General features: G+C 39.0%; 1 protein-coding gene across 7 annotated transcripts in view; it reads left to right on the forward strand.

The window, feature by feature from the left end:
* Nucleotides 1-13,864, forward strand: part of trmu (tRNA 5-methylaminomethyl-2-thiouridylate methyltransferase) — a 40,757-nt gene extending 26,893 nt beyond the window's left edge. For 6 of the 7 annotated variants that reach the window (XM_041202144.1, XM_041202142.1, XM_041202143.1 and 3 more), the window contains exons 5-11: nucleotides 1,550-1,722; nucleotides 1,858-1,911; nucleotides 2,822-2,888; nucleotides 4,424-4,524; nucleotides 6,458-6,602; nucleotides 7,636-7,718; nucleotides 13,252-13,864. In XM_041202144.1, the coding sequence (XP_041058078.1) occupies nucleotides 1,550-1,722; nucleotides 1,858-1,911; nucleotides 2,822-2,888; nucleotides 4,424-4,524; nucleotides 6,458-6,602; nucleotides 7,636-7,718; nucleotides 13,252-13,374 (746 nt within the window). In that variant the 3' untranslated portion in view covers nucleotides 13,375-13,864. The remainder of the gene's footprint in view (nucleotides 1-1,549; nucleotides 1,723-1,857; nucleotides 1,912-2,821; nucleotides 2,889-4,423; nucleotides 4,525-6,457; nucleotides 6,603-7,635; nucleotides 7,719-13,251) is intronic. The other variant, XM_041202147.1, reaches the window with a different exon arrangement.
* The last annotated feature ends 11,322 nt before the right edge of the window (nucleotides 13,865-25,186 follow it).

A 25,186-nucleotide genomic window follows, 5' to 3' on the forward strand; every position in this document is an offset into this window, starting at 1 on the left:
TGCAATGACCTTGGCCTTATGTTACCATTATTTAAACATACAAGCGTGGCTTAGGTGGCAAAAGTGTGACTCTAGCAGAGGTGCCATTTGTATATGGGTGGAGTGAGTATGTTTCCTAAGAGCCAGTTGCTCATTTACTTTTTTATTCTCTCCTTGTCTATAGAATGCTTACTTCCTCCCTCACACCATGAGGCTGAGGAAGGCATGTAATTAGATCTAAACTGCAGTTGCTGTTTAGGATGAGACAATAAGCTGGACAGATCTAGATAATACTTCTGTAAGAAATTAACCACATTAATTTAGTTAATTAAATCAGATAATTTTTTTTAAAGAAAAAGTCATATAAGATAGATTTAGGATGCATTTAGATAGCAAATTTAGCATGGATGTGGAGCAATATTTGCTAAACTTCTGAAGTTTAAATCTAGAGTCAAAGCCTGACTTGATATGGAGTGAAGTGAGACTACACTTCATTCATTGCTAGGTTGAGCTCTGACATGTGATTCAGACGACATTTACAGTATAAATTGGTGCAAAATGAAATTGCTTTGCACTGACATTACAGCTTAGTGTAAATGCACCATTGGAAAGGAAATAAAACGGTAAAAAGAAAGTAATCCAAATTTAAATTTAAAGAAAGCATAATATGTCTTTTAAGAATTGTAAGAAGGAATATTTTTATTGTCTCGTCAAAGCATTTAGAGATCAAGGCGTAGCAATTTGGCCATTGAAGCACAAGAGGATTGTAGTTTGCAAAACAAGGGTGGAAGAGAGATCAGAAGAAAGTTGATTGATGTAGAGCGAAATCACCAACAAGAGAATGGTAAAGTTATATGATAAGTGGAAGAGGACATTAATATGGAGAAAGCACATTGCGAAGGAGACCAGAACTGGGAAATCTCTGAAAAGAGTTAGAGTATGAACTATCAACTACAGCACAGGTGGCGCAAATGGAGGGAAATTAGGCAGGCACGAACGAACATACCTTCCATCAAAGAAAGTTCTGAAGAAGAGTCATATGGACTCGAAACGTTAACTCTGTCCTTCTGTCCACAGATGCTGTCAGGCCTGCTGAGTTTTTCCAGACTTCTTGTTTTTGATTCAGATTTCCAGCATCCGCAGTATTTTGCTTTTATTTTGACATACACAATTATGCTACCTCAGAAAATTAAAATCCTTTTGTTTAAATCCAATGATCATGAAACTCTTCTACACAGCTGTAGTTGAGAGTGCTATCCTTTTTGGATGTCTCTCCTGGTACTGTGGTCTCAGGAAAGTAGACTCTTTAAAAGCACAGGTTATTGAACCAGGCAGGAATGGTATTTGATGAGCAAAGTTTTCTTGACAAAACGGAATAATAAAATGCTGTGATATGATATGAAGTAATTTCATTTATGCAGCTGTCATGTTAGGGAAACTTGAGAGTTGGTACTGAAATTAAATGTTGAAATCAATAATCTTAAATTGTACAAAGTTTTAAATTTAATCTTAGCCTATGTAAATGATTGCCATTCTGCCTCTAACTACCCATTTGTCCTACCTGTTGCAGCTGTGAAACTCTTACAGGCAGCTGACCCAAAGAAAGACCAAACATTCTTTCTGAGTCAGATATCACAGCATGCCTTGCGACACACCATCTTTCCCCTTGGTGAGTTGAGGAAAAATGTTGTAAAGGAGATAGCAGCAGAAGCAGGATTTCACCATACATTAAAAAGAAAAGAAGTAAGACATTGTTTAATCGTTATTTCATTCTCCAACCTTGAACATTGATTACAATTACTTTTGGAGAAATCATCGATTCTGTTTATAGTTGTTAAATGCTTCCTTTGGGTGATATTTATTTTTTGGTTCTTGCAGAGTATGGGAATCTGTTTTATAGGTGAAAGAAATTTTGAAAACTTTATTCTTGAGGTAAGTGTGCAGTTTTTTTTGTATCAGTCCTATTTTTAAAAATAGGATCATCTGTGTTGGGAATTACAATTGTTTTCACTTTTTACAGACTGTGTTCAGATCAAGGATCAAAAATCAAAATTGTGAATTAGATATAAGGTTCTGCTCTCCCTTTACTATAGCCTAGAATTTACTGCTGCCGATATCAGTGAATGAACATTTAATGCGTTCATACAACATTCTGCTTAAAATAATCTGATTGAGGCCCCCATAAGCCTGTCAGACATAAAGTGTAATATAAATCTTTTAAGTGTCCACTTGGCCAACAGTAATTTCTAGACAAATATATCTTTTCTCAAACTATTGAAGAGTATTTCCTACGGCACCAATTTGACATTTCCGTTACTCATACCAGTCATCCTGATTTAAGTAAAATTCCTAAGACGATGCTGAATTTTAGACAGCATTGTGCTGTGAACTTGTACAATCAGGTTCAGAATATCCAAGCTTATTTTATTTAAGGCCTGTAAAACAGACAGGTGGAAAAGACATTAATTCCATTGGCTTGGGCTTGATTCACAGAACATAGAACCTAGGAGCAGGAGTAGGCCATTCAGTCCTTCAAGCCTCCTCTGCCATTCAATAAGGTCACGGCTGGTTAAGATCTCAACTTCATTTTCCTATCTGCCCCTTATAACCCTTGACTCCCTTGTCTATCAAAAATCTATCTAACTATCTTGAATAAATTCAATAACCCAGTCTCTACTGCCTTCTGGGGAAGAGTAGGATTCAAATTCAATGCCTGCTTACTGAGTGTTTTGAACAGCCAAATGCATCTGCTTTGTTGAGTTTTGACAAGATATTTGTATAGAAGTTACTTGATCTTAATTGTGAACATTCAAAGTAATTTCATTCTTAAAACATTTTTTAGTATCTAGAACCTCGACCTGGAAATTTTGTTTCTATAGAAGATGGAAAAATTATGGGAACACACAAAGGTAGTTAAAATGCTTAAAAAAATTAGTACAAAAATTTATGTGAAAAAGTTGACGGGAAAACTTGAAGATCTTTCTGTTTCTGTAAGTCACTGCAGATAACCTAGACTCTTTATTAATATAGTTTGTTGTCTTCCATTTCAGATCATTTTATGCACTTTTAAAGCAGTCGTTTGGTTAGTTTGGTCTAAACAAGACTTGGCAAACTAAAGACATTATGGAATGCTTATTCTTTGCTGCTTTTGGCGGCAGCATCTGTTTTGTCAGCAACCTAAAATTGGCCAGTCTCCATTTGGGTGTGTACTCAACACTACCCAATCTTTCCTGTGTTCGCTGCACCAAGTCAATCTAACAACCCAGGCATAAGACTAAGAAAATCCAGTCTTGTATATTTTGTAAATGGTGACATTACAAAGCAATGTTGGAGCATGAGCATAATGCAATATATAGGTTTGGGTCACCTATCTCAGAGGGATAATCTAATAGGAGTCGAGTAATAACAGCTCACTATAAACACTCTAATGGCAACATCAGAAGTGTTCTGCAAGAAAGCAGGCTGCCCCTCTGAAGAGGTATGAGTTTTAATTTGGAGTGAAAAAAATGTACAGGCTCCTGTGGCATTACGGTACAATGGGATATACAGCTATTTGTTGATCTTATTCCAAAATAGTGCTCCTGGCAATAATGGGATATGGGTGAGCTCAATTAAATTTAAATATAAATCTCATATTGTTAGACAGGACCTGTATATCTAATGAACTAAAATTGTTTAAAATCACTGAAGCTTTAGTTATGCTATTTAGCTCCTTTAAAAGACAAGTTGCTTTCTCGATAAACTCCGCACAAGACGTTTTGTCATACTTACTACATTATGGAAATGACATCTGTTTGAAATTGTGGCATTTGCAAACACAGTGCTTAATTTGGAACTACTCGGGAAAAGTTCAGTCTTTCCTCTAGCATTTGTGTTAGGATGAACCATTTTTTTTTCTATTCTGCACTTTGCCAGACAAAATCGTAAACAATCATCCAAGTAAAACTTTTGATTGAATCAACTTCTACACATGGTTGTTGGTTTGATGGGCATTCAGCAGCTCTAAACTTCCTTTTGTGTCCTTTTACTAAGATTTAAATAAACTTTCAAAATCAAAATCAAAAACTAGAGTGGACCTTTTGATGGATTTAGCTGTTGTCTGTTTTGCATGTTGTTGAACAGGTTGAAGTGCAACTTAAATTTTGAGTGTGATGATCAAATACTTCACAACAGTGATATGAATATTGAGATTACAGCACAGAAGTTACACTCATGTACAAGTTAAACATTTTGATAATAGGCAGTGCAATTGAGACCTTATTTTGCATCCAAGGATTAAAGAATTGTAGTATTATCTCAATGTTTACAATCCATTGAAGACTAGATAGGTAACGCAGTCTGAATATGTTATGAACTAGTAATCAATGATATATTATAAAATGTTTGCAAAAAAGCCAAGATCTGCTTATACATTTCAATTTACTCTCTTTATGTGAACTTTTAGGTTGGTTTCTGTTCACTTTGGGACAACGAGCCAGGATAGGTGGCCAAAGAGATGCCTGGTTTGTAGTAGATAAAGAGATAAATACGGGGGATGTGTTTGTGGTGAGTGTTGTGGAACCCATTGATAAGTTAGAAACACAAAGTTTACTGAATAAATATGTACATTGGACATTTCATCACAGTGAAGCTTGGGTATGCACATAATAAATTCAAACTGGTAGAGGTTTTAATATGTTTTTGAGATGTCTGGACCTGCATTTTTGACACAAATGGATTACTTTACTGGCCCACTATGCAACTACCCAGTTAACAACATTAGAATTGATTTTATTACGTCTTTAAAATTCATTTTCATGGATATAGGTTTCACTGGCAACAAGGCCAGCATTTGTTGCTCATCCCTGAATTTCCTTGAGAAGGTGGTGGCGAGCAGCCTTTTTGAAATGCTGCAGTCCATGTGGTGAGGTCCCACCGTACAGTTAGGTAAGAAGTTCCAGGATTTTGACCCAGCACTAATGAAGGAATAGTGATATATTTCTAAGTTGCAATGGCATGTGTTTGCAGGGAAACTTGGAGGTGATAGTGCTCCCATGTGCCTGCCTTCCTTCTCCTTCTTGGTGGTAGAGATCACAGGTTTGGGAGGTGCTGTTGAAGAAGTCTTTGGGGCTAAATTCCTCTATCTCAAAGGGATTTTTAGTATGTTGATGACTAATCACTTTATCAGTAGTAGGGTTTCAACTTGCTTAGTGCAGCAAAAATTCTACTGCAATTTCTATAGTTACAGAATTGCAGATAGCCGAGTGGTCATAGTGAATAACTTGCACAGTCTGGTTTTATTAATTCCCTCAATCACCTTCAAAACCTCAATTAGATGACATTGAAACTTCTTGTTTATCAAAGAAAAATCTCCTCGTAGTTTAAATTTCATTCCAATGAGTTAACCAGAACCGAATAGAATTGGAAGCAGTAGAACTGACGAGAAGATGTGTGAGAGTCAGGTGTGAGAGAAATACACACATCTCTTGCAGTAAATCTCTGGTTAATATAAAAGCCCCAGTGAAACCAAGATTTTTACAGTAAGAGGCACATGTAACTCCTGTTTCTCCCATTTCCATTTTGTGTGTCTCTTCTCCTTCCAGCTTTCCTTTTAGTTCTGCCCCAAGCTTCCCCACTGCTGCTGTCTCTCTTATTCTCCAGTTGCTCCTGGTGATTATCCTGTCACCTGCTTCTACCGCTGTAATCTGAGGAATCTGAACACTCGCACCCCCACCCCAAACTCACGCCTCCATCTGTTCATAGTGGTTGGCTATGGGCTGGCTGCTCCTTTTTCCTTCCCACCGCTGGCTGCTATCATCTCTGCTTTAGCTCCTGCTCTCTGCCTCATCTCTTCCTCATGAGATGCTTAAATTTTTAATTCAAGTATCATTTTCCAAACCTGTCTTGTTTTCTAAAATTTTTAATTACTCCTATGATGCCTTTCTTAACATACAACTATGTGCAGGTCACTTGGTAATGTGCTGCCGAATCTACATTGACACGTTGAAAGTAGGGCAGGGGACACGGACTATTTCTGTTCTTCTTCAAATCAAAACAGTGATATACACCAAGATATTCAGCAATTTAGACATGTTTAGACAAAAATTTTGTACATCTCTAGACATCTGCCAGTGATGTTTTGCATTAATTCAGCTCTCAAGACTGTCAGCTTTTGCAGCTATTTTCATTTTTCTGGAGGGTGCGTGTGAGTGGGGTGGGGTTGCTTATTTGATAAGAATATTATATATGTTTGAACACAATACTTCCTTTTAATGGGGTTCTGATGGTTAATTTTATCAATTTATTGCTAGCATATTAGTTTAAATATTTAATTACATGTTGCCTTTGAGGGAGGGTCAAATATCCTCTGCTACCCTTTTTCCTGCCAGTTGGATGGCCTCTTAAACACTCTGGCCTGTGTGAATCTGTCTTCCCAAGTAAAATAAGTTTAAATAAGTAAAAATAAGTTTAATGAAAGACCATATATGTTGTCTGTCAGGCACCAGGAACCACTCATCCAGCTTTGTACAGGAATTCACTCCAAACTCAACCAGTCCATTGGATTGCTCAGGATCCACCATTAGAACTGCTCAGGGACGGAGTGATGCAGTGTAGCTTTCGCTTCCAACACCAGATGCCACTTGGTAAGAACTGGTCAGCTTAGCTTGTATGTATCTGCACCAAGTAGACAGTGTTTCAGTACGTGAAAGTAAGCAACTATTTTAGTCACCTTTGAAGTAAATGGTAGTGTTTGTTGCATTATTTAATATTAGCTTAACCACTTTTTCCCTACACATTCTAAGATGTGATGCCAGTATTAGCAAAACGCCTGAATTTGTTGAATAATTTCCTGACTGGCTGTACAACAAACTGTTACAGCTGACAAGGATACACTGATGTGATTGATATTGAACAGGGAATTGTTTGTTGTGTGAATGGGAAGTAGAAATGTCCTTGCCTTTTGTACTTGCTATAAAGATTAAGCAACCCCAGGCCAGTGTAAAATGGTTTAAAGCTTTCTCCAACTGTCATCAATAATTTAATTTTTCTGTTTTGCTGTCCTTGTAACTGTCCTAAATGAGATCGTGAGTGAGTTTACTGTTGAATTATGTGCAGCTCTGTGCTGTAGATAAATGATCTTTGAGACTGCCTAAACTTGTTTCTCTTGTTGACCTTATTGCTGATAGAGGGAAGACTTTAATTTGTGAACTCAAACTGAATTTGACCCCAGGTTGAAAGACAATGTTCGTTCTAAGCCAATGCAGCCCATTTACTAATTTAAAGACTATATATAGTGCAAAAACTTCAAATTGAGACATTTAACCTAACAGGGAATGTGGGCAGAATGAAAATCTTCACATTAGTAAAAGCATTTTCCTTCATCTTAGTTGTAGTTTCATTTCACTAATTATCCTTGCCAATACTTTTTAATAAGAACATAAGAAATAGAATAAGAAGGAGGCCATACAGCCTCTCGAACATAGTTTGTTTATCACTAAGAACATGGCTGATCTTTGACTTCAACTCCACTTTTGGAACTGATCCCCATTTCCTTCAATTCCCTTTGAATCCATATATAATGAGTTTTCCTCATTTGTTGAGTGTCAGGAATGGTCAACCACAAATTTTCAGATTGTAAATACTCTTCCTTCAAATTGTATTTTTTTTTTCTTTCAGTGCAGTGTCAGTTAACCCTAAATCCAGATGATACAGTTTGGGTGACTCTTGCTAACCCAGTCAGAGCACCAACACCAGGACAAGTGAGTTCTACCATATTCTTCCACTTTAAAGATAAATCTAATAGAGGTTAGGTAAATGGAATGAGCAATGGCGAAGGGTATAAATCTACCACATTCGAGCATTTTATGAAACTGGTTCTTTGGAATTGAAGTGATGAGAGAACAGTTCTTTTTGAGAAACACTGATTTTCTTTTACTAAAACTCTCCTCTCAGGACACACTTCTATCATTTTTGCTAAATTGACTGTGATATTAATATAATTATTTTTATTTTGCTTGGTGCCAGAAGTAGCATTTGCCATGCTGTCTCCATTCCTACATAGTACCTAAAACAGTAGCTGGAATACCCATACCCAATGATAAGGTCGAAGGTTTGTCTAGTGGGTATCCTTGTGATTACAATGCTGGACTAGCAACCCAGAGGTCATAAGTTTAAGCTTAACTATGGCATTTGATAAATTAAATTCAATAAATATGGTAATTTGTGAAATGTTACCTTTAAAAGGGTTGGTCACATCCCAAAAACAAATATGAAAGGTTAAAAGAAAAGCAAAATTAAAATCTGTTTTCTTAGCGTTGGTTGAACGATAACATTTACAAAATTACTGGGTGAATTTTTCTGCTCCTTGAAGAGTGCTAAGGGATCCTTTACATGTACCTGAACAGGCAAATGGTATCTCTATTTGACGTCTTATCTAAAAGATGGTGCTTCTGGCAAAGTAATGCACCTGCAATTAAGTATAAGCCTAAATCATGAAGCACCTTGCATTACAATCATGTCCAAGATTAACATCAAAGAGCACTTGTAAAACAAGGGAGGTGTGAGATCATCTACTTTGGATTTAAAGATTAGATCAGTGTATTTTCTAAATGATAAGCTAAGAACTGTGGAGGAACAGGAAATTTTGGAGGTCCATGTACAGAAATCACTAAATCTAGCAAGCAGGCACAAAAAATGATTTTAAAAGGCTAATGAAACATTAGCCATTATCTCAAGGTGACTAGAATATAAATAAATTATATTGCAGTTGTACAAAACTTTGTTAGACTGCATTTAGACTACTGTGTTCAGTTCTGGGCAATGCACCTAAGGAAGAATACATTGGTCCTTGGAGATGCTGCAATTCAAATTCATGAGAATGATACTGGGGCTCAATTTTGAGGAGTGGTTGCATAGATTGGGCTTGTATTCCCTCAAATATAAAATATTAAGGGGTGATCTAGTTGAGGTATTTATGATGATTTAAATGATTTAATAGTTCCTCTCTATCTACCTTATTTCCTCTGGTGGGGGAGTTCAGAACAAGAGGGCATATACTGAAAATGGGGGAGACGGTGGCGTAGTGATAATCCAGAGGCCCAGGCTTCTCATCTGGAGACATGAGTTCAAATCCCACAAGCGCAGCTGGTGGAATTTAAATTCAATTCATAAAAATTTGGAATTTAAAGCTAGTCTCAGTAATGGTGAGCATAAGAACTATCATTGATTGTCGTAAAAACCCATCTGGTTCACTAATGTTCTTTAGGGAAGGAAATCTGCATTCTTTACCTGGTCTGGCCTACTTTTGACTCCATACCCACAGCAATGTGATTGACTCTTAACTTCCCTCTGAAATGGCCTAGCAAACCACTCAGTTCAAGGGCAATTGGGATGGACAACAGATGCTGGCCTTGCCAGCGATGCTCACATCCCATGAAGGAATAAATTTTAAAAACTACTGAAAATTAGAGCTAAACTGGTCAGGGGTGATGTCAGGAAGCACTTCCTCAAACAAAGGGTAATGGAAATCTGAAACTTTCTTCCTCAATAAACTGTTGAGAGTAGAGTCATAGAGGTGTACAGCACAGAAAAAGGCCCTTCAGTCCATCAAGTCTGCACCGGTCAAACAAGTACTTAACTATTCTAATCCCATTTTCCAGCACTAGGCCCATAGCCTTGTATGCTATGCCATGTCATGGCATCGCAAGTACACATCCAAATACTTCTTAAATGTTATAAGGGTTTCTGCCTCTACCACCCTTTCAGGCAGTGAGTTCCAGATTCCCACCACCCTCTGGGTGAAAAAATTCTTCCTCACATCCCCTCTAAACCTCCTGCACCTTACCTTAAATCTATGCCCCCGGTTATTGATCCCTCCGCCATGGGTAAAAGTTCCTTCTTGTCCACCTTATCTATGCCCCTCATAATTTTATACACCTCAATCATGTCCCCCCTCAATCTTCTCTGCTCTAGGGTGAATAACCACAGTCTATCTAATCTCTCCTCATAACTAAAATTCTCCAGCCCAGGCAACATCCTGGTAAATCTCCCCTGCACTCTCTCTAGTGCAATCACATCCTTCCTATAATGCAGATTCCAGAACTGCACGCAATTATCTAGCTGTAGCCCAACCTGTGTTTTATACAGTTCCAGTATAATCTCCTTGCTCTGATATTCTATGCCTCGGCTAATAAAGGCAAGTATCCCATATGCCTTTTTAACCACCTTATCTACCTGTCCCGCTACCTCAAGGGACCAGTGGACGTGCACACCAAGGTCCCTCTGATCCTCGGTACTTCCCAGGGGCCTACCATTCATCGTGTATTCCCGTGCCTTGTTTGTCCTGCCCAAGTGCATCACCACACACTTATCTGGATTAAATTCCATTTACCACTGATCAGCCATCTGACCAGCCCGCCTATATTCTCCTGTAATCTAAGGCCATCCTCCTCACTATTTACCAGCCCACCAATATTCATGTTATCTGTGAACTTACTGATCAATCCTCCTACATTCAAGTCCAAATCATTTATATATACCACAAACAGCAAGGGACCCAGCACGGATCACAGTGGATCCCCATTGGACACAGGCATCCAGTCACAAGAACACCTCTTGACCATCACCCTCTGCTTCCTGCCACTCAGCCAATTCTGGATCTAATTTGCCTAATTGCCTTGGATCCCATGGGCTCTTATCTTCATTATCAGTCTCCCATGCGGGACCTTCTCAAAAGTCCAAGTAGGTCCTCATTTACACACCTGGTCACTTCTTAGAAAAATTCAATCAAATTGGTCAGGCATGACCTCCCCTTACCAAAACCATGCTGACTGTCCTTGATTAATCCCTGCCTCCAAGTGTAGATTAATTCTGGGCCTCAGAATTGCTTCCAATAGTTTTCCGATCACTGAGGTTAGATCGACTGGCCTGTAGTTCCTTGGCTGTCCTCCAGTCTTCTGGCACCTCTCTTGAAAATTATTGCCAGTGCCCCTGCTATTTCCTCCCTTGCCTCACTCAACAGCCTGGGATACATTTCATCCAGGCCTGGTTATTTATCTACTTTTAAGCCTGCCAGACCCCTTAGAACCTCCTCCCTTTCTATGCTAATTTCTTTAATTATATCACAGTCCTTCTGCCTGATTTCCATATCCACGTCATCCCTCTGACTTGTGAACACCGACACAAAGTACTCATTTAGAACCCACCTATGTCTTCTGGCTCTGCACACAAATTACCACTATGGTCCTTAATGGGCCCTACTCTTTCTCTAGTTATCCTCTTACTCTTAATGTACCTGTAAAATAACTTTAGATTTTCCTGCCAATGTGTTTTCATACCCCCTTTTTGCTGTAAGTTAATTGAAAATTTCAAAACTCAGATTTTTGTTGAGTGAGGGTTTTAAGGGACATGGATGGTCTGACTGAATCATGGGACAGGCTGGAGGGGCTGAATGCCCTGCTCCTGTTCAAGGTGCTGATCGCTGGAGACTTAATGGTGGGAAAATACTGCCTTATCCAATGTTGCATCAGCAGCTTCAACAAAAAATCTACTGAAGAATGGGAGAGGAAGAAAAATATGCAACCATGCAAATAACTGAAATAAAGGAAGATTTAGGATGGCAGGAGGGAGGAATGAATCTATAAAGTTTTTGCATCTTGAAGAAATGTTACAAATCTCATTTAGAGATAAAACAAAACAATATTTTGAAATGTTAGAATAAGTGACGTAATTTGAGATGGAAGAATGTGCCCATTTATTTCTACCTGCTGAATGTCTCATGATTTCATCAAGTGCATTCAGTATTCATATGCCTAATAATATAGTGTAATTGCAAGATAAAAGTTACTTGCATCTTAAGCAAGTTTTATCAAGTGCTAGCTCAGTAGTGTTACAAATATTACATCTGTGATGCCAGTTTCTTTCAAGATCAATAAGGTGTGTAATGTTTTTACCTCATGTCACCCAAGTTGCCATGTTACACAGATGGGTGAACCACTGTTACATTTAGGCTGCAGCAGCTCTGTGGTAACATCAAGATTTAGACTCCAGGTTCTGGACTACTGTGTCCTGAAAAAACTGAAGTTTTTTTAATTTGAGGCAAAGCAATTATTTGCTTGAAAATTAATTGAAGCTTAATATGTTTAAAAATCTAACATCCAAAATGTAGCCACAGGATTGAGGTGTACACACCCCTTCACAGATGTCTGCAACATGTATCCTGGAAGGGTTCAGTCAGCTCTATTGTGTAATTTTGCAGTACAGGATTTGATTGTTCTGTGAAGCAGGCAAGTTATCCTCTTTTCTTCTCCACCGATGCTGCCAGACCTGCTGAGTTTTTCCAGGTAATTCTGTTTTTGTTTTGGATTTCCAGCATCCGCAGTTTTTTTGTTTTTATTTAAGTTATCCTCAGTGTTCTGGCCAATGTTTACCCTCAAATAGCATCACCAAAACAGGTTACCTGGTCATCATCCCTGTGCTGTTTGTGCCACCTTGCTGTGCACAAAATTGTCTGCTGCATTTCCTACATTACAATAGTGACAACCCTTCAAAAGTACTTAATTGGCTATAAAGGTTTTGGTCCTGAGGTTGTGAAAGGTGTTATAAAATGGATTTTCCTTTTTTAAAAAAACTAGCTAAATCTTGGTTATTTTTCAGTTAAGTAAGACTGTGAATTTTAGTTGGAACTTTCAAGGGAATTTATTTTATTGGTTATGTGATTAAGACAAGAGACGAATAAGTGTCAGTGCTTTGCTATTTAAAAACAAGAATAGTGCATGTGTTCAGGCCGAAAGCATTTTGCCTAAGGCAAGATGCAAGCTGCAAAACCAGCCCCCTTACTTGTCAAAGAGTGAAACAGGATGTAAAAACGCATTAAATTTGATTCCATTTTATAGTCATTATGCCCTCCATTTAACTACTATTGTCATTTAGCCTGCTGGATTACACTGTTGAGTAATTTTGAGGCAACAAGCTGCAGGTTTCTGGAAATTAGTGAAGCTTCTCTGTCAGTATGCAAGTCTTCTGGCTCCAGAGGAATTTATGTACATGTTCTAAAAGGATTCTGTAGCAACTTCTGAAAGCTCTGACAGATGCTTGGCTCAAAGCTGCCATGTTGAGACACATTCCAGAGTCTTAATTGAACTTGTACTGCTAAATAGCATCTTGACTCCCCTCTAACCATCTGCAAAGAAGCAAAATACCCTCTAGTAGTGCCTTTGATAAGAATATATCTTATATGTTAGAAGTCTGGTCAAACAGTTTGTAATGTTTTAATACTCATGTTGTTGTTTACAGTTTGCTGTGTTCTATAAGGATCAAGAATGCCTCGGCAGTGGCAAAATTAAGGAGCTTGGCCCTTCCATGTACACTCTGCAAGAAGAGGGAGTAGAATTGGCAAAACCCAGAAGACTGACATAATCTGTTAAAGAACTCACCACAACCCTTCAATTTGACATGATCAGATGCTGTGAATCAACCAGATGAGGATTACTGATTGCATCTGTAAACATGCAGGAATCCTCTTATGCATCATAATCCTAATTTGGAGTATACCATAATAAAGTGACATAGTTGTAATGATATTTTTAATGTTTACAGAGGAAGTTAACACCACCCTTCTGTTTCCCTTATATTTTAATTACTATAGGGTAAATTTTCAAAGTGTTTGTTCCTCAAAATTGGTGGAGCTCTGGAAGTTTCAGAAGCAGAGGTCAACTGAGCAACCAATTTATTTCTGTCAGTTTCAGAGCAGAATTATCCAGATTCTACCCTAAGTTGTATTCCCGATTACCAAAAGATATGAGGTTCCTTAAATGATCACAAAAAGATACATATTTTGTAATTTGTTTTTCACAATGCTTGCAAGTTACGGTAAATAATTTTCCATATAAAGATATTTTAATTTAAAGGCTATGGACTTACCTCTTATTTTGAAAATATTGCTAATTTAATTCATAATTAACTTTTAATAGAACCAGAGGAAATCTCCCATCCTTACTTGGTCTGGCCTACATGTGACTCCAGACCCACAGCAATGTGGTTGACTCTTAAATGCCCTCTGAAATGGTCCAGCAAGCCACTCAGTTCAAGGGCAATTAGGGATGGGCAACAAATGCTGGCCTTGCTGGCTATGCCCATGTTCCATGAAAGGGTGAAAAAAAGATCCTGAAAATACATAAAGCATCCTACATCTGTTTCAGATGCTCAGTTATCAAAACTGATAGTTATCAGACATGATCACTAAATACATTCACAAGGGAGCTGATTGGATTAGTATCTTAAATAGAGCATAGAGTATTAAAGTTCTGTTACTGCACCTAATTATTTTAAAAATGTGCTCTCGTGCCACAGTTTTGATGGAGTGCCACCCAAAACATTAGCTGATATTTTAAATGCTGCTTGTCCTGTTATGTAATTTTTTTAAATTTTAGAATTTTAATATCCTCACATCTTTTCATAAACAAAATAGTTGTATGCATTCTTGGTCAAGTGTGTTAAAAGACAGTAAAATATGTGAGAAGTAAATTGTTTTTTAAAGTTAGACCTGATCCCACTGTGACCAAAGAGTGTGTAACAGTAATGGAAGCTACAAAGTGGGAACAATATTCCAGCTCTGAGCTTATAATTCAATTAGCAAAGTAAGAGGCCACCCTTCACAATATAGGTGTGGTTTGCAAGTAACACCAGCCAACAGCACTGTATACTTTTATAATGTCATGAAGAATGCAAAAAAATCTCAAGATGCTTCACGAAGAGGTTGGAGTGGTCAAAGAAGTAGATTTGAGGAGGCTTTTGAAGGTGGAGAGAAGTGGAGCAAAGTAAATTGGTTTGGATAGAGATTAAAACTGTGAAGCCATGATGGCTGAAGGCTGTGCCACTGACCAATGGAGGGGATGGATGGATGGGTGGGTGGGTGTGGCAGGGGCACATAGTAATCTGAATTTAGAGAGATGGAGGATACAAACTGCGAAATGAAGCTGGATGTGGTTGGAGCAGTAGGGTATGGGCAAGTCATTAAGAGATTAGTGACGGACGATGTGTATTTTGAAATCCATGCATTGAAGGATAAGGAGCAAGTGAGTGTTCGATGAACAGGACTTCTCACAGAATAGAGCACAGGCAGAACAATTCTGGATGAGGTGGAGTTTGAAAAGTCAACTAGAAGAGTATTTGCACTCATGGATAAGGGTCTCCATGGTAGTGCAGAGGAGTTCTAGGCAAAGGCAAGTAATGTTTGGATGGTTTGAAGTTTTGTTCTTGGTCAAGTATTTCAGTCACTCATTTGTGCAAGTTAAAGAAATATGTGACTTAGTGAAACAAGACATTCCATAAAATTCTTTATTAACAATGACAGTTTTTGTAATGGATAATTGTAATTAAGGGAGACCAGAAAAACAGGAGGATTGATTCTGTGTAAATGCTGGAATAGCAAAGTAAGAAATAGGTTAAAATAGCCTTTTTGTTTGAGGAGTCCATACAGATGAGAGAATAGCATAGAGTATTACTCCAAATTATCGTACCTTTCCTACAAGTTTCACATTGAACACTTTAGATAAAGAGCCTGCTAAGTAGACTTTAATTCTATCTAATCTGTAATGGCCAAGCTCTGATGACAGTTAGCAGCAACAGTAGTTGCCTGTGAGACATTGCTATAGTTAATGTATGTTTGTTTGTGTTCAAGGTTACATCAGATAATTAAACATTGCTGAACATTATCAAATACAAAATATAAGTTATCTGTGTTAGTGTGGCAATTGGAGAGTAATTCTTAATCATTTATGGCAAGACAGTTTCTCATTTCGGATACCATTTTTATTTTGAAGCAATACAATTTATCCAGGTTTAATACTAAGCTAAACAGATAATTAATAAATATATTCCCCTCCACATCTTAATTCTCATCACATAGAATTCTCTTCTGGGTGCACTGCAAAATATTTTACAGCCAAGAGAGCAGGTATGCTGCACTAGTCTTTGTTAATGCATCACCTCAGCTAATTACCAGGATGGACTTGGGCTTTGACTTTATTTTGCAGCCTCTCGGAAACTGCCCCTGTTTCTTCCAGATAAGAAAATGCCTCTCATCGTTTTGCACTTTATCCATATGAAAGTGTCTGAACTCCATTCAGTCATATCTGTGACATGTAACTTCTAGACCTACATTTGGTTCACCTCTTATCCATACTGCATCTCTATGAAGTGCCTCCAAATGGAAAAATGCCTTTTTCTTTTCACTCAAGGAAAATATTGACCCAGCCAGAGTACGTTCTGCACCCTTGCAAACCTCAGTGCTTCTTCCATGTGGTGTTCAACATGGAGGAGCGTTGATTCATCGGCTGAGGGAGGGCAGTACGTGATAATCAGCAGGTGGTTTCCTTGCCCATTTTTGACCTGAAGCCATGAGACTTCATGGGGTCCAGAGTCAATGTTGAGGACTCCCAGGGCAACTCCCTCCCAACTGAATACCACTCTGCTGCCACCTCTGCTGTGTCTGTCCTGTCAGTGGGACAGGACATACTCTGGGGTGGTGATGGTGGTGTCTGGGACATTATCTGAATGACTATTTCATGCTGTTGCTTGACTAGTCTGTGAATCAGCTCTCCTAACGTTGGCACAAGCCCCCAGATATCAGTAAGGAGGGCTTTGCAGGGTCGACAGGGCTGAGCTTGCTGTTTCTGGTGGTTCATCTGGTTTCATTCCTTTTTTGAGGCTTTGTAGCGGCTTGAGACAGCTGAGTGGCTTGCTAGAGTAGGTCTGGAATCACATGTAGGCCAGACCAGGTAAGGATGGCAGATTTCCTTCCCTAAAGGGAGGAAATGTCCTTTAGTGACTAATGTTACTTGGGTGTCACTAAAGGACATCAGTGAACCAGATGGATTTTCTTAACCATCGACAATGGTTTCATGGTCATCATTAGACTGATAATTCCAGGTTTTTATTAAATTCAAATTCCACCATGGATTTCGAACCCGGGTCCCCAGAGCATTGCCCTGGGTCTCTGGATTACTAGTCCAGTGACAATACCAGGACACCTCCCCCATCTTTTAAAGTATTACAGTACAGTATTTGCAATTAGAAATTGAGCCTGGCTGATCAATGTAAATGATATTCTTTTCCCTCCTTCCTTTCTCTCTTATTGCTCCCAGTCTTTGAGGCCCTTTGGGATAACACTATTCTTGTGTATTTGTTGTGTCACCATCACTGCTGCCAAACACCATTCAGTACTGCTGTTCCATTGTGTCAGTCTCTCTTCTGCATATTTCTCTACACATTCCATAATTATTGAAAAGCTTTAGCTCCTTAACACTTGAGATTTTGTACACTCAACTAGCTGTTTGTTAGATGGAAGACTGCCAAAGCTCAGTTTATCAAATAAAGTGCATTTTATTAAGACTGTATATAAGCCATGTTTTAAATTTCTGTTCTGTTTAAAATTCTGTTTAACGATGCAGTAACAGATGAAAAAGGGGTTCAGTCTGTCAAAGAAAGAAAAAAATGACCTTTAAAAGAACTATGCTTGAATTTAATTAAAATCACTAAAAGTTTAATGATTTTACGCATAAACTCTGGATAATCTGTTTTCAAAAATTTCTACTTATGGTACTTTTGGAATGGCCAATTTTCTTTGAGCAAAGTCTAAATTAAAAAAAAATGTGTGGTCCAAGGCCCAAGCTCTGGAATACCCTCCCTACACTTCTTTTGTCTCTACCTCACTTTCCTCCTTTAAGTCACTCCTTAAAACCTACCTCTTTGACCAAGCTTGTGGTCATCTGACCTAATATCTCCCAGCTGTGGCTTGGTGTCACACTTCATATTATAATGCTCCTTTGGTAGTACAGAACTTGGGTATTGCTGAAAAAAGAGACACGTCGAAGCTTTTCATCTTGCACTCATCAGGACACTTCACAAGAATACCAATATAAGGGGAAAACAACTATTTATATTGTATGTGAAGATACTGCTGATTGATTGGCAAGTGGACTCTGGTGAAGGCTTTGCCATAGAGAATGGACCAGTGATGGTGACTGACAGTTAACTGCCAAGCAATGTTTGAAACTTAAACCAGGAAGCTTGACCCTGATTGGTCAAGGCATTGCCCTGAGGAATAAGTAAGCAAATGGCTGTCACTTATTTTGTTTAGCTGAAACAGGTGCAATGTGTGTACATGTTCTTTCTGTTTGCAAAGAACAGGGCCCTGTATATTAATATACACACAAACGCACCACACTGTGCGCCTGACTGACAATCTTAAATTGGTTGTCAGTGTAATTCTTAGCACACTGAGGGTTATTTAGCAAATGTTGTCCAATCGCAGAATCACATCCAACATTGGACACTGGGTGGAATCGTCCCAGATTTGCACTAAGTGTGGTAGCAGGCAAGAGAAAGGATGGCTTACCTGCCGGTCACAATGGTGGCTTTTCATGCTGCATCATCCCAATCTCGCCTCATTAATTATGCAGCCACAGGAAATACACCGTTTCATTGGCAGGCAGCCTTGGAATCTTCTGCCACACCATTCCCTTGCTGTTTCCTTATTCTGGGTGCCATATGTAAACTGCAGTGCCCACACATTTCTCAAAGCTTGCAGCCCAGGACTGCTCCAGCAAAGAAAGACAAGAATAGTTTAGTGACCAGTCACTGGAATACCTTTTAAAGGCTCACCATGATATCCTCCAACCCCACTCTGGCTGCAGGATGCCCAGTAATCTCATCACTATGGCTTGGGAGGTGGTGGCAGTGGTGGTCAGTGCCAATGTTGCACAGAGGAGGTTGGGCATCCAGTGCAGAAAGAGGATGAATGATCACATCCATGCCACCAGGGTAAGGCAACCATCTCATCATTCTAAACTCTCACACTCACAAGGCCATCACATATTCACTGGCATCTCATTCATTGCCAGCTCAAGGGACATCATCACTCACTCTCTCACACTTCCATCTGGCATCATCTCCTGTGGAGACTGCCTCCTCAGCCCTCACCATCTTGAGGCCATTAGCACAGATCAACATGTGCCCCACACACACACCCTGGGATACCCCCCCTTACTCAGTATAGTCGTCACCCTGCAGCCTCTTCCCTTGCCTGAGGCCACTTCTTCACCCTTCCCCATGCAAGCTTTAGCCCTGCAGCCGGTGAAAAGCCACCCCCACCTTATGGCTGGTCTGGTAGGTAGAGATCTGCCTTTGAGCTCCCCTAAATGTGGTGTGGTTCTGCCTGTGAAGCCTGGTGCTGATGACTGTGGGTGCTGCCCGAAGCAGGGTAGGCAAACAAACCCCAAAATCTTCAGCGAAGTGCAGCTTGCCAGGTGCACGCCACTTATATACAGTGTGCATGCCGATGTAATCGGATGATCCAGCATTGGGGGGATGATTCCGGCGAGCTGTGCTTATATTAATAATATGCTGATGCGTTACAATGAAGTTCCCGAAGTGCGGCAGCAGGAAACGTGGCCCGCCACTGATGGGTCGAGCAGACAATTACAAACTGGTTTCACAACGTCGTGAAGCCAATTTTTGGCCTTCCCACCACATTGTCCACTCACACCCACCATGATGCCTGATGCCAGTGGGCACAGAAAATTCCGCCCACTGTGTTTTGAGCTTTGCAAGCAGGGGCTGGTTGGGTAGGTCTATACCTTACATGTTGCAAACAGTGACTGGGACATGTTGTTTGATACAATCCATCAGTCTTTGGAACGTACGGCCTGCAAACCTAACACATATACCACATTGCTCATTTATGGGATAGACAGAAGGTTTTTTTGGCTTGACAACAGCATACTGTTAGTGGCAGAAGCCACTCATGTTGCTACTGCATAATAGCAGTGTGAAACAGCTTCACCTGTTGCTCAAATCTTTGAGATACCTTGCCCTGCCAGGGCAATCTGAGATAGATTGGGCACATTTCAGGGCCGAAAGTGATGGCCTTAGGCCCGCTCATGGGTTTGCGTGATATACATCATGAAATGACCTGGTCAGGGTAGCCATTATCCTTGTTATGGCACAGCTGATGGTAAATGCTGAGTTGTTCAAATCCCAAAGGGAAACTGGAAACACTGCCACAACTTGTTTTGCAGTTTGTGTAAATTTCAAGAAGCATGCCTTGAATTCAGTAAATCTTAAGGGTTTTACAAAACTAGATTAAATATTTATTAATAAGAGAAATGATTTTAGATGTATACATAGATCTACAAATTACTGCTATGATAACTTCTAAATTCCCCTAATCAATCAAACTCCCAGTTACACTTTCATTAAGGCAACAGTAAGATACGCAGATTTTAAAAGACCCGGGCAAAGAAACATGATACTCTGGACAAGTCGAATTCAAAGTGAGTTTCCTTAACTTCAGTCCTTTGAAGACAGCAGCTTGAGGCATAAGTGCTGAAGGCTTTTTCACACTTGTAAGGTTTTAACATGCCTTTCCTTACAAACACTCTTCTCTCTATACATATTTTCCTCTTTGAATGCAAATACCCATTGTTGCACTATGTCTTTGGACTTCTTATTTTCCTGATAAAATCTTTCATAGCACCAAGTTTTACCAGTAATCTTTGGGAAAAATAAACACACTGTTTCTAAATTTCACCTGGCTAGGTGACACATTTCACCCCTCCTTTGAAAACAATCTAGTCTGGTTTAGTTAAAAATGCAAATATTCCCTTGACACCTATGTTTCTAAACTTGCCCATGTTCACCTAATTAAGATTCCAAACCTAACTTCTCTTCTTACATCAAAGCACCCAGACTAATTCAATTAAGTCTCTCCCTCACACACACACACACATCTCACTATTACTTTATTTTACAATAAATTCCAATAATAATGATAATTATTATATCTTCCTGACATCATGTAGACAGAAAGAACATGTACACTCATTGCACCTGTTTCAGCTAAGCAAAATAAATGACAGACATTTGCTGACTCATTCCTCAGGGCAATGCCTTGACCAATCAGGGTCAAGCTTCCTGGTTTAAATTTCAAACAATCTTTAGCAGTTAACTGTCAGTCACAGTCACTGGTGCATTCTCCATTGCAACACCTCTACCAATCAGAGTCCACTTGCCAATCAATCAGAATTCTCTTCACACACAATATAAATTGTTGTTTTCCTCTTACGTTGATGTTCTTGTGAAATGTCCTGATGAGTGCAAGATGAAAAGCTTCGACATGTTTCTTTTTACAACAATATAATGCTACTGTGAAGCATCTTGGGATGTTTCATTACATTGAAATTGTTGTCACCTGTTACCTTTATGCACAAACATCATATGCAGGGCTTTGGCCTGGCACTAGTCAAAGCTATGCTTTGGTAAAAAAATATTAGGCTTGTCCCCACAATATCCCTTTGCTGAGTTACCAATGTCAGTCTCATTGCTGAGACAAGGCCAAAGTAACAACTATTCTTCTTAGGGACAAACCAGGTCTCTTTGAAATCGGTCTAGCACCATGATGTGCCTAATTATGGCAGATTGGAACTAAGCTGATTTTCTGATTTAAAAACTGAGTTTGATAGTAGAGCCAGCATGTCCACACTCCTCAAGAACAATAGCTTGCACTTTTGTAATATCTTTAGTGTTGTGGAACGTCATAAAATGAGGATCAGACTCATGAGGCCTTTTGAGAAACCTACACATTAGGACAAGGATTTTTAAATAATATGTTGGGGTTGCAGATCCAGTGAATGTTGGTGAGCACAATTATGACAGTTGACTAGAAATCAGTATAGATGAGAAAGAGGTGGGGGAGTTTTCAATGAGTTAGGGAATTCAAACCCAGAGGGGATCATAAATGAGAATAAGCATTTGAACAGCTTTGAAGACTCAATTGGTGGCTGACCAGCCAGAATCGATAATGAATTCTGGAGAAGTAGATCCAACATAGGGAACCAGGATGTTTCTCACTCAGTTCCAGTTTCTGGGCCAATATTCTGCCCACATGGATGACCCATACACGTACCTTCACTCAAGGTACATTCATTGTTATTCTCGTTATTACATCTGAAAAAAAAATTAATGCGGTGGTTCTAACACACAGAGGGTAGTTGAAATCAGGAACTCTCCTTCCCATAAGGTTCAAGTTGAGTATTATATTATGAACACTAATGCCCATCATGTAGATCTGATATTGCATCTTGATCACCACTAAATGCTAGGACTATAATATCAAAGCTCTCCATAGCTGCACAGAGCTGTAGCACTAACAGAGTACTTCTGTTATTTCTGTCATTTACAAAGAAACATTTAAAGACTCTACTAGCTCCACTCTTGGCCTTAATCCTTGAGGTGACCACAAGCTTGGATGCCAGCTATATTCTGGTTTTGGTCCACAGAGGTTCTGTATCTTCAATCCCAACAGTTTAAAACCCTCGCACTGTTGGTCTCAACACTGTCAACTCATGTGAGTGCTCAACCAGTTCAAACAGAGGCTGTTTCCTCTTAAAAATCTTACCTTCTCCACCAAATGTCCTCCAGTTGTCCACATATCGTAGCCTTTCTCTCTGATATAGATCCTCCAGCCATAGATTGAGTGCAATTATCTTGTTATTTCTTTCCAGTGAGCCAGTGAGCACAGGTAGAGACACAGGACCATGATTCTAGTAACTTTAATCTTATTAATTAACCAACTACTGTTGTCCTGCAGAACAATCTTTTATCAATATGTGGCAACATCAGTTCTGTGACATTCACCTTGAATTAGCTTATTTACTCTGTCTTGTAGATCCATGTGCTGGAAAATATATAACCCCTCCTGAAAAATACTGATCCATGCAATGCAGGCTGTGTGAGAGTCAAATGATGAACTCCCCAATGAGAAAAGCACATTGACTTACCTCCCTCTTGCTTGTCTTTTCTGCCTGGCTATTAATGATTTTTTTCCTTTTGGTACGCTTTTCATTTCTTCACTGCTTGGCTGGGACTGTTAGGTGTAGAAGGAATGCCAGTCTAATGAAAAATTCCTAATTTCTCAATTCTCACTTTATAATTGTAACCCCCCCCCCCCCCCACCCCCATCAGTGGCATCATTTTAGACTAATGAATTCACACTAAGAACTTACCACCTTGCTTTTTTACTTTCAGTTTTCAGGTAGAAAACCAAGGATTCAAATTTTCCATTTTTATAGCTCTCTGTACTTGCACTGCTACCTTTAATGATCTGACTATCTGCACAGCAATTCCTCCAGTTCAAATCTTACCATTTGAAGTGCATTTCCCTTTCTCTATTTTTGCCTCAAAAATGTATCACTTCATTCTTTCTACATTGAAATGCATCTGTGACCTGTCTGCCAAGACTTCTACTGATATACATGTGCAGCACTGGCAATCTTCATCAAAATTCACCATATCCCTCAATCTGGTAAATCAGCAAATTTTATTATTCCCTCAATTCTAAAGACCAGGTGATTTATATAGTATTTCTGCTCACTTTTCCAGCATTATCTTGGTATCATCAGCTTATGATCATTACCTCCTATGTTCATTTGCTTTGATTAATGCACTTTTACTACCTCTGTCTTCTGCCTTCCTGCATGTGAGCAGTACTACATTAGTGCTGGAGTTAATTCAGGCTCTTTAGAGTCCCAGAGAGTTATCACCAAAGATACAACAAAGATAAAGATAGGGACAGTGGGAGAGTGAACCATGAATTCATGGGAATAATTTTCATCTTCAGTTTAAAACAAGCGGTTGTGGATTGGCCTCTCATTATAGACTCTGCCTGAGTTTTCTTTTCAATATAGGGCCCATGGCAAGGTCGCCATGAAGAGCAGGGCCCTGAAGAAAACACAGAAGCGGAGACTGGATGCCTTTGGAAATCTGTTTGAGGAGGATGTTAGATAACAATTGTTAGCTTTGGGATATCTCATTAAGCGGCTTAGTGTCAAATTTTATTTGATAACATTCCTTTGTGAAACATGCCATAGCGATACAAGTTATTGTTACAAGAATAGAGTGATCAACACTGACACAATAAAAGATTGGCCTGGAGGTGACAGCAGAGCATGTTTTGATGAGAATTTTAGACAAGGAACGCATGAAATTCTGCACATTTAGAAGGAGACAGAATAGATCCTAGCTGGGAAAAGACTAGATGGACAGCCAAAGTGGAAGTGGTGGGATTGCATATAGCAGAGTGATAACAAGTAGACAGCTAGGTAAAATGTGGTGGCACAATCTTGTGACATTAGCAAGTGACCTGAGAGCGTTTTAAGTATTTAAGATCTTTAAGAGAATTTGTAAACTCGATTGACAGCAAAATGTTCAATATTAGCAGAAGGTCTAAGAAAAGGGAGGGCATTCCAAACTTTGATAATAAAAGAGGAATACACATTTATAATATAACTGAGGGTAACCAAAAGTCTGCAATAGTCTACCTGCAGAATATTGAAACCAGTTGATATTCTAAATTTAAAGAGGCTGATGGATACATTTTTGAAAGAGTGGAATATTGGAGATAGAGTAGAATAAGTGGTCTATGATCTTTGCGACAAGCCCAATAAATAGACATGGTAATTTCCTGTCCTGTGTTGTTCTGTGTTACTAAGGGGCACATTGTGGTGCAGAATAAGTAACATTTAAGCATGCTTAGTATTTATTGTGGGTAGCTACGGTGAAGCTTGCTTCATTGCCTTTGGCATTTCAGAAAGAATTTCCACAGTTTTTCTGAAAATTATCTGCAGTTATTTTTGTGTTTTTGCTTCTTCAAGATGCTCAAATTGTAAGTGATTGGGGAGGCTGTGCACAAATTTGCACCATTTAATAAACAGAGTGTGCATATTTGGATCTGATGATCTTTTGTCACCCTTCTTATATTTATGATGACAGCTTGGCTGACTGAACTCAAGTTGTAGTAAAGAACAAAAGTAGAGCTTTAGTCTCAGTGGAGCAATAGCAAACCACAATCAGCAGTAAACATGTGGCAACATTAATTCGTATATGGTGGGCTAAAGATAATTTTTCTCTATATTCAGTTCCTATATACTACAGCATAAATTATGTCCCATTAAAATATGCCAGTCTTCATGTCCTTTGATGTGCAGTAAAAGTGTGACCATGTATGTTTATGCTAAATGAAACTCAGCAGGTTGATAAGGAAGCTCCAATTAATTGGTTATAAAACAATGTAGGGATATCACCATGAGAATTACTTTTATGATATAAATTACTGCATTCAAAGGCTTTGATTTGTTCGTAAGCTGCTAACAAATCCTTTCATCACTCAGTT

This window comes from Carcharodon carcharias, chromosome 13, assembly GCF_017639515.1.
Source record: "Carcharodon carcharias isolate sCarCar2 chromosome 13, sCarCar2.pri, whole genome shotgun sequence".
Lineage (NCBI taxonomy): Eukaryota > Metazoa > Chordata > Chondrichthyes > Lamniformes > Lamnidae > Carcharodon > Carcharodon carcharias.